At 41.6% G+C, this 11865-nt stretch overlaps 2 protein-coding genes across 6 annotated transcripts in view; one reads left to right on the plus strand and one right to left on the minus strand.

Moving 5' to 3' along the window:
* FBXL13 (F-box and leucine rich repeat protein 13) overlaps positions 1–1562 on the minus strand; it is a 98550-nt gene extending 96988 nt beyond the window's left edge. The window contains exon 1 of the mRNA XM_074869907.1: positions 1488–1562. Within this exon, the coding sequence (XP_074726008.1) occupies positions 1488–1562 (75 nt within the window). The remainder of the gene's footprint in view (positions 1–1487) is intronic.
* ARMC10 (armadillo repeat containing 10) lies at positions 1398–10924 on the plus strand. Of its 5 annotated transcripts, none has more exons than XM_074869913.1 (6): positions 1398–2136; positions 3984–4129; positions 5312–5446; positions 6773–6949; positions 8008–8079; positions 9371–10924. In XM_074869913.1, exons 1-6 carry the CDS (start codon positions 2124–2126, stop codon positions 9623–9625), a joined length of 798 nt encoding a protein of 265 aa, XP_074726014.1. In that variant the 5' UTR covers positions 1398–2123; the 3' UTR covers positions 9626–10924. The 5 variants fall into 5 exon arrangements, with proteins under 5 accessions (XP_074726014.1, XP_074726018.1, XP_074726016.1 ...); XM_074869917.1 differs by having other exon boundaries at positions 1500–1520; XM_074869915.1 differs by having other exon boundaries at positions 2033–2102.
* Positions 10925–11865: the final 941 nt, after the last annotated feature.

Consider the following 11865-nt stretch of genomic DNA (forward strand, 5'->3'; position numbering starts at 1 on the left):
AATTAAAATGTAATAAAATGAAATAAGAAATAAGGCTAGATATCAGCAAGCACCAACCTCTAAGAAACAAGATAAAAAATCATAAAAAGATTTTACACAGGCTAATTTTTAACTGGTTCTTTCTTTTAAGAAAGTCCCTTCAATCTTAACCTTCTTTCATTTTTAGTTTATTGACTTAATGTCACTGTTGCTATAAAGGTGTTTAGAACTTTTGCTTGGAAATGTAAATATGAGCTATTTTTGAAGTGCTGAATCAAGAAATATACCTCACGCAGATACATCTTATGTTATTCTGTGCTTAAAAAAACAAAGAATGATCAAGAGACAGACTCTCAGGAGAGGTACTCAGTCTACGTGGCAGTGCTGCTCTATAATTATTCTAATTGGCTCAAGATTTCTTTATTAATGTTTCCATGGAAATCCTGGCTGTAATAGCTGCTTGCAAATGGGGTCTATTTTTGGTAGCTTAAAAGGATGGCTCTTAACTTGTATTTGTGCATTGTGCCTTTCTTTGTTTTAAGGAAACTGAAAATCAGCTGCTGCAGATTTTGAAACTGGCAGAGGTGACAAACAGGGAGGAAACTAAAGAAATAGAGAATGAGGTAAGAATCCTACAGGCAAACCCACCAACCCCATCTCCCCCAGTCCTTCAGGTTGTGACAGTTTTATCCTCTAACATTTCATGGTAATTTACTCCTGTGCCAATAAATACCTAATCCACCAATATCTGAAACGTGGTCCACCACCATCTTTACCTTTGACAGGCCATTAAAAACCACAGACGGCACCCGCAGTGCTCAAAGAGGAGGGAAGTATCCAGCTGAAATCTAGAGGTACTTCTGTAATTAAAACTGAAGAACTTCAGCCAATCTAGGGAAGGCGTCAACGCACTTCACTGCATTTACCTTCATTTCAGTTACTGTTTTGAGTTTCAATATGGATTAAGAAGCAGAATTACTTGGTTCCATCTTATTTCTACTTTTAAAGTTTCAATTGTCTGAAGCAAGCTTAATACAAGGAGCAGAACAAAAACATGTCCCACGCGAGGAGAGCGCAGCATTGGGGGTGCTTGGTGGGCCAACACTGAGCGACCCAACGAGGCGGTACCGGGGCACTGCTGAGGGGTAAGGGGGACCCGGGGCGGAGGCGTCGCCTGCCCCCCGCGGATGATACCGGGGGAGTTTGTGGTCCCACCGGCTCCAGGGGAGACCAGGCTGCCGACCAGGGAGGGCGCCCGGCCGGCTGGTGGAGAGCCATGGGCAGCTGAGGGGCCTGCCTTCCCCGCAGCGGCTGCCATGGCGCGGCCCGACCCCGCCATGCTCGGGACGCCCCTTCCCGCCCGCCAGCGGCGGCGGCGCCTGCGCAGAGAGCGGGAGCGCAGGCCGGGGCGGGCGGAGGGTCCCGGGGGCGGCCGCCTTCCGCTGCTCGCTATGGCGAGGGGCGGCGATGCGTGAGCCGCCCGCTGCCGCGGGGTCTGCCGCCCTTACCTCATAGATGTCGGGGAGGTTGTGGCGGCTGAAGTAAGCTCGGAGCTCGGGGCTGGCGGTCCTGAGGGACGCCATGGCGGCGCTGGGCCCAGCTGCGGCGGCGGTCGCGTAGCAACGGGCCCGCGGCCTGGAGCTGCCCGGGCTTTGGTGCCCTGCGGTCCCCGCTGCCGCCCTGCGCGGCACCTGCAGCCGGCTGGGACAGGCGCCCGGTCCTCACTCCTCGGACGGCTGCGCGCCCCTGCCCGCCCCAGCCGGGTGCCCGCTCCCCCGTCGAGCGGGGCAAGGAGCGGTAGAGAGGCAGCCATGTACCGAGAGGCGGGAGAGGAGCATCTACCAGCTGCTACCCGAGGGGCCCCAGAGAGCCCTTCCAGCCCTGACTGCGGCATCTCCTTCCAGTGCTTTGGGCCTCCGGCCCGGCCTGGGCTGCAGCCGAGCGCAGCGCTCCCGGGGCTTGCTGCTGCTGCTGCGGCCGGCATGCAGCGCGGAGGCCTGGCAGGCACGCAGGTGTCGGAGAGGGCAGCAGCTAAGATGGCAGCCGAGAAACTGTGGCCTTGTGTTAATATTTAAAGCCAACACGGACAGACAGCACTAGCAGGGGAAGGATTTGCCCGGCAGGTATACATACCCCTGAAGCAAATGCTGTCAGCATGTATGTTTTTAATATATTGCTGTATTTTGTTAAAACTTTAAATAGATGTTTACAGGGGTTGTATGTGGTCTAATTGATGTGTTTACAAATAACGTAGTGCCTACAGAGTGCATTTTTATTTTCCTCCCAGGTGCCTGGCTGCAGCAGCCTTCCCAAAGGGGAAGCCTGTTTCGGTCCCGGGTGCAGGTGGTCTGCCTGGCTTCGGGGCGCGGGTTATTTTTTCTTTTAAAACAAGCTGCATCGCATCGTCGCTACGTGGGTTCGCGCCTCGCTGCCCCCAGCAGGCTGAGGCCTCCCCCCAGTGCCACACGCAGAGCCGTGGGCTCAGCGCCCCCGCCAGCGCCTCGGCAGGCCCGGCCGCAGGAGGGAAGCGGGGCCGGCGCCGCGCCGGATGGGGCGGTGGCTTCCGCGGGCCCTCGGGGCGGCCGCCGGGAATGGGGGAGCCGCGGGGGGCGGTGGTGAGAGCGGCCGCCGTCGTGCTCGGCGCGGGCGCCTGCTACTGCCTGTGGCGGCTGGCGGCGGGGGGGCGGCGGGCGGCGAGCGGGGCCGCCCGGGGCCCACCGTCAGGTGAGGGCGGGCGGGGGCGCGGCTGCAGGCGGAGCGGCCGCGGCAGGGCCTCGGTAGCGCCGGTGACCGCGGAGGAGGGCCCGGGGCGGTTCCAGCTCCCGGCGGGCCGCTGCCCGCGGCTCTGGAGCGCGGCTCCGGGCTGCTGCCCGCCTGTGGCCTCGGAGGCAGGTCTGCTGCCTGTGCGAGGGGATACCACAGTACTGCTTACCGACCTCTGACAGCCATGCGATGTTTTTAAAGGATTCTAGGCATGTTTTATTTTTAGAAAAGCCCAATTTATTTTTTTTAAAGTCTCCTAAAGCGTACGTCCAATCAGTGTATGTACTTAATGGGCTGATTTGCTGTTCTGTTATTAAAGTTATTTGTGTTCCCCCTATAATTCAAAGCTAAATCAAGTGTTTAGACAAGGATGAGATGAGGGTAAACAATTTTGTTTTTCAAGCCAGCTCATGGATTATCATAATTAACTTTGATTTCCTCTCCCCCAAGAATACTATGATGTTTGCCTGGTGAGGTGATGGCAGCAAACATGTGGAATTATAAAGGACTGGTTAGCTTCTCAAAAGTCATCTCAAGTCATCTATGACTAGTGCAGTAGTCATAGATGGGGACTTCAGGCTATTCAGCTAGCTAAATAGTTCTGCCTCCAACCTGGCTGGAAATGGTCTTTGATGGCATTTGTGTCACCCTTTTATGAAAGTCAGGTACTCCATAACATCACCCTGACTCAGAAACAGCCTTCCTCAGCCTTCACAGGTTGAGTGATGGCATGATTGCCAGTGTTCTTAATGCTGGGGCTGTTACTTTGTCAAATGACATCACAGTACTAGCAAATTGACATGATCATAATTTCTGGAAGTAGTAGTCTGCAAGTGAGAAGTTTTGTTTTCCTACAGTGTCCAGACAGATTTCCACATTTCATTTCAGGGAACACAAGTAAAAACTTAACATGATTGGTGAATATTCCTAATAATTTTGAAGGGAGCTTTGCTGTTGGTTAACCAAAGAGTAACATACTTCAAGCTCTTGTTATGTATTCCTTTTATTTTCTACTTTGAAAAGAGGTAGTCAGAGGACTCGGGGAGGGGAAAAAGAATGTAAGTCTTGCTGTTGTAGAACACCAGACTTTTTGACATGATATGACGGTTGGGTACAATCAAACTTAGAACAACACGTTCTACAACTGAGAACTAAACTTCTGCTTTGTAAAAAAGTTAAGTGGTAACTATGTGAAATGTCTCAAACTTGGTATCAAGTATTTCATTTTTAAATACTGACAGGCAACAGTCCTCCAGCATCAGCCCATACCATGGATGCGGATGCTCTACAGAAACTTATTCATTTGCTCCAGGCCACAGATGATCCATTAATTCAAGAGCAAGCTTTAATCACTCTCAGCAACAGTGCTGCCTTCTCCGTAAATCAAGTAAGTATTGTTCTGTAGAAAACACCACTGTTTCAATACCAGTCAGTATGGAAGATAAGAGGTGCTGTTTTGCTGAAGAATGATACAGGACTGAGAGCTAGGATAGCTTGTGTTTGAAAATCTGTTTTATGTCCATGCCTTAACTTCTGCTAACCCAAATAATATAATTTACCAGCTTCACAGAATTTATCTGAGCTTAATGTTTGTACAACTTAAAAGTCTGTACAGAGTTCTGTATTTTAAGAGTGCTGTAAATAGATCTTTTGTTACTTACAGTTATGTTAATGAAAGGGTTGAATTGGAGAAGGGTTAAATACTTTCAGGATCAGATCTGAAATTTATTGAGATAATTTAAATTAATTTTTTATCTTTACAAAGTTATATGCCATTTACATCTTAGCAACCTTCCAACTATCCAGGTATCTCTGAATCAATTGGAAATACGATGCCGATAAACTTTGAGCTGGACGTAGATTTTCATGCCTTTGTAAAGGTTTAATCTCCAGGGTCCTGCTTTGTTTGGTTGGTTTTTGTATTTCCTTTTTGTATGGCACTTATGATAGCTGTCTGTTCTGGCTTCTCAAAACTGTTTTCTTAATATAAATCTCTCGGAACAGAACATAACTGAATCCCAAGGCCCACTGGCCCATTTTTCATTTTCTTGAAAACAGTACATGTTTTTTTCAGTGATGGTTAGAGTCTTAAGTGAGAAAGATTTAAAAAAAAATAAAATGAAATGTAATGGAAAAGAAAGATAAAGTTTTAGAACTTCTACTCATAATAATATAAAGCTGTGTCTTGACATCCTGTTCTGTTCAGTCAGGATGTTTAGGTACTGTGACCTGGCTCAGCTATTCTATAAAGTCATTATGCAATAATTACCTTTGATTCTTTATAATCTAGAATGCTTTAAACATGCTTTGCAGCTGGATTTTAAAAGTAAAGGTGTTGTGCCATAGTCAAATAATGTCAAATATTACTTTGACCCTAAGCAAGGACTACTTTCTTAATTTAAATTTTGAAGCAGTAAAGCAATATCTGCAAACACTCTCTTTAAACCGTCTGTTCTGGAAGTCTTTATTCACACATTCCATTTGTGTTAAAATGTAAACTTTGAGGAGAGCCCTCAGCGTTTAATTTAAATTTTTAAAAATCTTATTAAATATCTGTTTTATTTTTCAGGATATAATCCGAAATTTGGATGGCCTTTCTGTTATTGGAGGGATGCTTTCAGATTGCATTCCCAAAGTTAAAGAAAAAGCACTAAATGCACTTAATAATTTGAGTATGAATATTAAAAATCAGGAAGAGATACAGGTAAGTTTTTTAAAGGGCAAAATCAAAGTAATTAAGACACGGGAGATAGTACAGGGCTTTCAGCATATTGGTTAAATATAAGCCAGGATGCCCAAATGTTTTGATGTTAGACATACAAGTCAGCGGATCTGGAAGATCTGTGTGTCCCAAGGCCAAAAGGATTACTTAAAAATGCCTTGTATCACTGACACTTTTTTTAAAAGATGGTTAGGAAACTAGGCAGTTTGTGTTCAGCTTTCACCAAATGCTATTAAACAGAGATTGTGCTGCTAATTTATAGTAAAATTATGTGAGGCAAGATCATTTTGAAACACGTCTAGAACATCAGCAGTGGTTGTTTAATAGGATGGATTACAGACTGAATTTAGCATGACTTCTTGGGCAAGGGAGAAGAAAACAGTAGTTGATCCCCTGGGTTTGTATGAGACCAATTTTTCAGGGTGATACTTTCATTTTAAAAGAATAGCATGTAAAAACAATAACAAGTCCCACTGGCAAAATATAGTAGATGCTATGCATGTGAAAGGACCAACCATCAAAAAAGCATCCATTTTTGACATTATCAGATTAATCAATAGGTCAAGAAGTGTCCAAGCAGTGAGCTGATGCAGATTTGAAGATTTTTACTAGTTTTTTCATTAGCTTGATGAAAAGGCAGTTTGACTGTACATGGTAGTTTGCAGCATCTTTAGCATGGAACAACTTTTTTTAAAGTAGTGCCAACAGCAAATATTTATATAGGCATATAGGTAAAAACCAACTCCTTTGGTAAAGGCAAAGTAATTTTTTTCTTAGTTAAGATTCCAAGATTCGTTGTATACTGTCATCCAGAAGAAAATATGGTAAATAATAGTTGTTAATGTCAGTTGTCATCACTGTTCCTGAGGAGTACTCCAGTGAATGGGCCACACGGTTGGAAGAAAGGATTTCATTCCAAGACTTGTCCTTAGCTTGTTCTCAACATTTAAGATGATGTTAGTTGCTGTAAGTGATTTTTTTTTAAATAACTCCTTAGAGCAGCTGTACCACTTCTGAGATGGAGTCAAAGCAATTTGGGTTTTCAGAGCAATTTATGGTTCAGGAAGGTTAGTGAGCATAACTCTGTAACGTCTGCTTCTATCACGCCAATAGAATGCTTGAATATATTCAAAACAAACCAAAAAAGTACTTGTTTCCAAGAACTTTGATCAGGATATGTATTCAGCCAGTGGTGTTCAAGAGGTATTTACGCTACTGTAGCTAGGCCACTGATACTATTTGTGAATAGAGAATCTACTTGTATAAAAAAAATGTCTTATCTTTTTATCCTCTTTCCTCTTCCCCCAGGTGTATATTACACAAGTTTGTAGGAACATTGAGTCAGCTCCCCTGAATTCTGATCTGCAGCTAGCTGGACTCAGATTGTTGACAAATATGTCTGTTACCAGTAACTACCACCATAAGATGCTAAACTCAATTCCGTGCTTTCTTCATTTGCTTTCAGAAGGAACTGAAAGGACACAGGTACTGGGTTACAAACCTTTTATGAAGCTGCTTTACTTGCCTCCTTTTCACTGTTTTTGTAAAATGGTTTAGACTGTGCTTAGAAAATCAAATATTTGTTAATAGTAGCAAATAGTGCATAAAATCTGTAAAATATGGATCTGTATTACTTTCTCAATGTAAATTCAGATGAGAGGAGGAAGAGAATCTCGATAGTGGAACTGCTGGACTAGAGCTCTACCAAAGCAGTGCTGTGTGCACTGCTGTTGTCCCATGCCTATAGCAACTCCCGAATTCTCTTCTGCTCACTAAACGTTGCTACTGCATCGCAGGGCAAGGAGAATCTGCACGTGAAAGGCTTCACTGATGCATGAATCTCTGTAGGGAAATATGCCAAGCTGTGATAACCTAAGTTACGGATTTCTCTTCCCTTATGCTTATTACATCTCTTTCAGCACTAGTGACTGCAATGAGAAATTGTGCTTGTTTGTGAATTATTGTAATGTTGAAAGAGGAGAAAAGCTTCAAACAGGGACCTAATACAGCGTTTATTCAAGATGTCACAGTACCATCAATATCAACGCACTTAGTTGCTCTATCAGATCAAAAACAGTTTTTCAAAACAATTTCCATTAAACTTAACAGACCTGTTAAGTATATTAAGTAGCACTTGGCCTTTTCCTAGCATTTAGTTAAAAGATTAGTGTCACAAGGTCCAGGAAAGTACAAAGGTGTATTTGTATATGCTTCTGATCACATTTTAAATACAGTACTTAGCTATCCTCTGTACATTTAAAAAATATTCCATATTCTGCCTACTGTGAGTTGTGTATGTATCTTGCCTTGTTTGATGTTTAAGTCAAACTGAATTTGCTTCTAAAATGTCAGTTCTTAGTACATGCATGCTAGTAACTCCATAAGCTGTTTTTTCCTATACCAAAGACTGAAGCACGCAACTCAAGATGTTAGTTGACCCATTCTACAGTTTCCTTTCCAAGTCAATGCTGACATTGATGCCCATTACTGCTGTACTTACTGTTTTTGGAGCTTGCAATGAACTTGCATGTTCCCTATTTCAGATTCAAGTTTTGAAAGTACTTGTGAACTTATCTGCAAACCCAGCCACGACAAGACATCTCCTCAGAGCTGAAGTAAGGTTCTTGCTGTTTCGTTGTATTTTTAGCATTTATAGATGTGTATGTGTGTAGGTAGGTGCATGCATTGGAAGAATTTTAATGTATTAGAGGTATATATATAATGCCAGAGTAAAATTTCAGGTAGTACCTGGTCAAAATCAGCAGGTAGAAGGGTGCATTCTTCCACAGGCTAGCTTTCTTCCAGAGCTAGGGTAGTACAGATACCGTGCTTGCTGAGGGGTCACAGGGCCTATGCACTGGAGGAAGGTTGGTCATACTGCTGTGAACCATTCCAAACAATCAGTGACAACTTGCAGAAGCCTGTTCTCACCTTCACATTCCACCAAAGGGGTAGTACCATGAACTTTTGTATGTAATACACATAAGGTACCCCAGTACGTTTCAAAAACAAACCCAAAACTTCATTTCCAGACATGCAGTTAGTATACAGATTGAAGACCAGGAACAAATATCAACTGCAACCAGTGCTGTAAATGATCCTTCTCAACAGCCGTTTCTATAGCTAACATACTCTACCTAAGATGACCCAATTCCACTGAAATCCCCACCCCTTTACTTGAATGCAGCCATAAAACTGTTGTCTCTGAGCACTGTAAGTGAACTGTCCCTGTGGATTTGCTTACGTCTTTGTGGAGAACTGTATCTGACATTTGCTATTGCTGGCCTTGGCGTACAGGTTTATTTCAGTTACATCTTTTCCTCACACCAAAACAAAGAATCAGGGGCTGGAATGGTGCTATATCCTCCTCCCCCTCCCCAAAGTAAGTTTCTTAAAAAATGCAGTGGCTTTTATTTTTGAGCTATCTGCCATGAGCAAAGCTGGTTTAGATACTACTGGCTTTTCATTATTAAAAATGTCATTATTAAAAAGGTTAGGGTAGCTAAATATTCAGTTGTTAAAAACATACCCTTTTCTTGTTTATCAGATATGCTAACTTAAAAACATTCAGATCACTGCAGAGGGCAAAAGCAACATTATTGAGAAGGAAAGCCAGACCCTCTCTTCCAAATGGGAATTTTCCAGACAGCCACATTTTGAAGATTGAAACTACAAAGCATTTATTAGCCTGTGATGCACAAGCCAGTCTTTTCTAAAGAGGAAATGTGCATGCTGTGCAAGTTTCTGGTATGCTTTCACAGCATATGGAGTTCTGGTATTTCATAGGGTTTCTGTTTTAAAAGGTTTCAGTGCAGATTTTTTTTTTCCGTTTTTTTTTAAAGTTAGATTTAATTACATGTACTTACTGCTGGTGATTAAGTATGGATTATTTCTTGAATATCCTAGGTGCCATCATTGCTGTTACTTTTTGACAACTGTATAAACAGAGATATTCTGCTTAGATCCCTGGCTTTTGCAGCAAACTTGAAGAAGAATGTGAACAATGAAGATGGCACCATGATTCAGGACCAATACAGTAAAGATTCAATTTTCTTTACACTCTGCAGGGACTCTACCCCATTTGCTCAGAAACTGGCATCTTTGTTGCATCACCCTGATAGAGAAGTGAAAGAGCAAGCTGTGAGAATATTAACACAGTAGTGATTTTTTTAAAAAACAAACTGACCTGGTGAAAATATCTAATCTTAGGAATGCTATGCTGAAAAAACCCAACAAGCAAACAATAAAACAACCAAAAAAATACTGAATACCGCCATATTATTAGGCACAAATCAGTTACTCCAAAAGAGAATGCAATGTATTTAATATAGAGAGCATAACAGATTTTTTTGAGCAGGATAAAAGCAAGAGCTTAATTAGTACTGAGAAACCACTGTACATGTACACAAAGGGGGAGGAGTAGTTTAAAACATGAGAACTTTCATATGTACAGTGAACATTTTAGATGGCTAAGTCAATTAAAGTGTTCTTCTCAATACCATAATGAATTTTTGTTGCCTTAAGTATTTACACCTGTTGAATAAATATCTCTATAGAATGGTGCATTAAAGATTTAGCAATTAGAGATTAGACATTTACATTTTATTAGTCTGATATCTACTAAATGGGTGCAGGCAAATCTTAGAAAATACTGAATTAGAAAACCAAACTAGCATTGGCTTCCTACAAAATTAGTAGTTTCAATGAAAACTGCATATTAAAGTTACCCAGCGTATGTTTTTTCACCTGTACAGAATATATTCTAAAACTATTCTCATACGCTTAGTATATCCATGCCATTTAGCCAAACTGCAGTGCAGTTAACCACAACTGTGCAAGGTTTCTACAGGTGAAAAAAAAAAGAAAAAATGAAAGAATTTTTATCTTGCTTTAAAATTATCAATTTAAGGAAAGCATACATATTTTTCAACGTAGTGGGAGTCAAAGCTTGTCTGCAACTGCAATTCAACATTCTCATCTTTATAAGTCTACAAGAGCAGTATCATACACATTTTTACAAAAGCTTCCTGTTCTGAAGCAGCCCTCAAGCCTGCTTTCCTTGGAGAGCTTTATTCCTTTTTCTCTGCAACTAGAACATCATCGGAGTAAGTACTTCTGTTGAGTTAGCTCCCATAAAGTTTTAGTCATCCATCCAGCGATAATTCAAAATGAAGTGGAATACATATAAACATCACTGTAAAAGAACCTGAAGGAAGTTTCATTGGTGAACATAAAACATACCAGAAAACACTTCATACTAAAAAGAGACTACTAAAACTTCCTGAACACACATCATAAAGTAAAAAAGTGTCAGATGTAAAGGCTAGAAAACAAGTTTTCCACCTTGTACCATTTTTAAGAGAACTGTATTACCTAAACTGTTACAGATGCTTCATCTTTCTAAAATTAATATATCCACTCTGCTGTTAATAAAAATGCTACTCTCTTCTCTTTCTGTAATTCAATAGATACTTTTTTTCAGTAGGTGACTTTGCACATAGTTAAAACTGCAAGAAAAACATGACCTTGAAAATAACAATGTATCTATGCCCTGATCAATACAGGGGTAAAGCTACATGTATCCAATTTATCTACTTAGGTAGCTTTAACTCATCAGGATTACAATTAAGGCAGAAATCGAAGTTGGCATGATTCCCAGTCAGAACCTGACAATTGCTGTATTGACAATGAACTTCCCTTTCTCCTTCCCACTGCTCCAAAACCTGCTTATTTTGTAATAAGCAAGTTACATTACAATCAATCAATGTTTTGTCACTTTTTGTAGTTTTAATTTTTTTCTGCTTCTGTATTTAACAAAGGAAAAGAAAGGCTAGGTCAGACACCAAGAATTTACCAATCCCACCCTTCTCTTCTGACAAGAACTTAGATTAGTCTGTTCTAGGTATATCTGATGTATATATGTTTTTGTAAGCTCAGCAACAAGAGATGTCTAGATGTCCCTCCCCATGTTCTCCAACCCAAAAATAAGTTTTTCAAGTATCATCTTTTTGATAATTAAAGCTGATCTCTTCATCCTCTGATTTGCTAGCCAACAGAAACAAGTGACCAGTGTTCCCTTTTCTAAAAAAACATGAAAATTATTAGTGTTGTCTCAGTCATCATCTTCTGGTCTAGAAACACCTCTATTTTTAAATGCTTTCTTCATAGAGCAATGCTGTTGAGATGTTTTGTATTCAGGCAGGACTCTCCAAAGTGTCTTCATGCAAGTGTGTCTAATTTTTTTATCCCGCACCCTAGATGGAATCTTACCAGCACCAAGCAAAGCATAACAGTCACTGTTCTACATACAAATGAATTAATAGATGCAAACCAAAACAAATGCCCTTACTGACATTTAGTCTCAAATCCTTCTCTGCCATGTGGCTGCTTATCTAGGTATT

Source organism: Strix uralensis, chromosome 5 (genome assembly GCF_047716275.1).
Source record: "Strix uralensis isolate ZFMK-TIS-50842 chromosome 5, bStrUra1, whole genome shotgun sequence".
NCBI lineage: Eukaryota > Metazoa > Chordata > Aves > Strigiformes > Strigidae > Strix > Strix uralensis.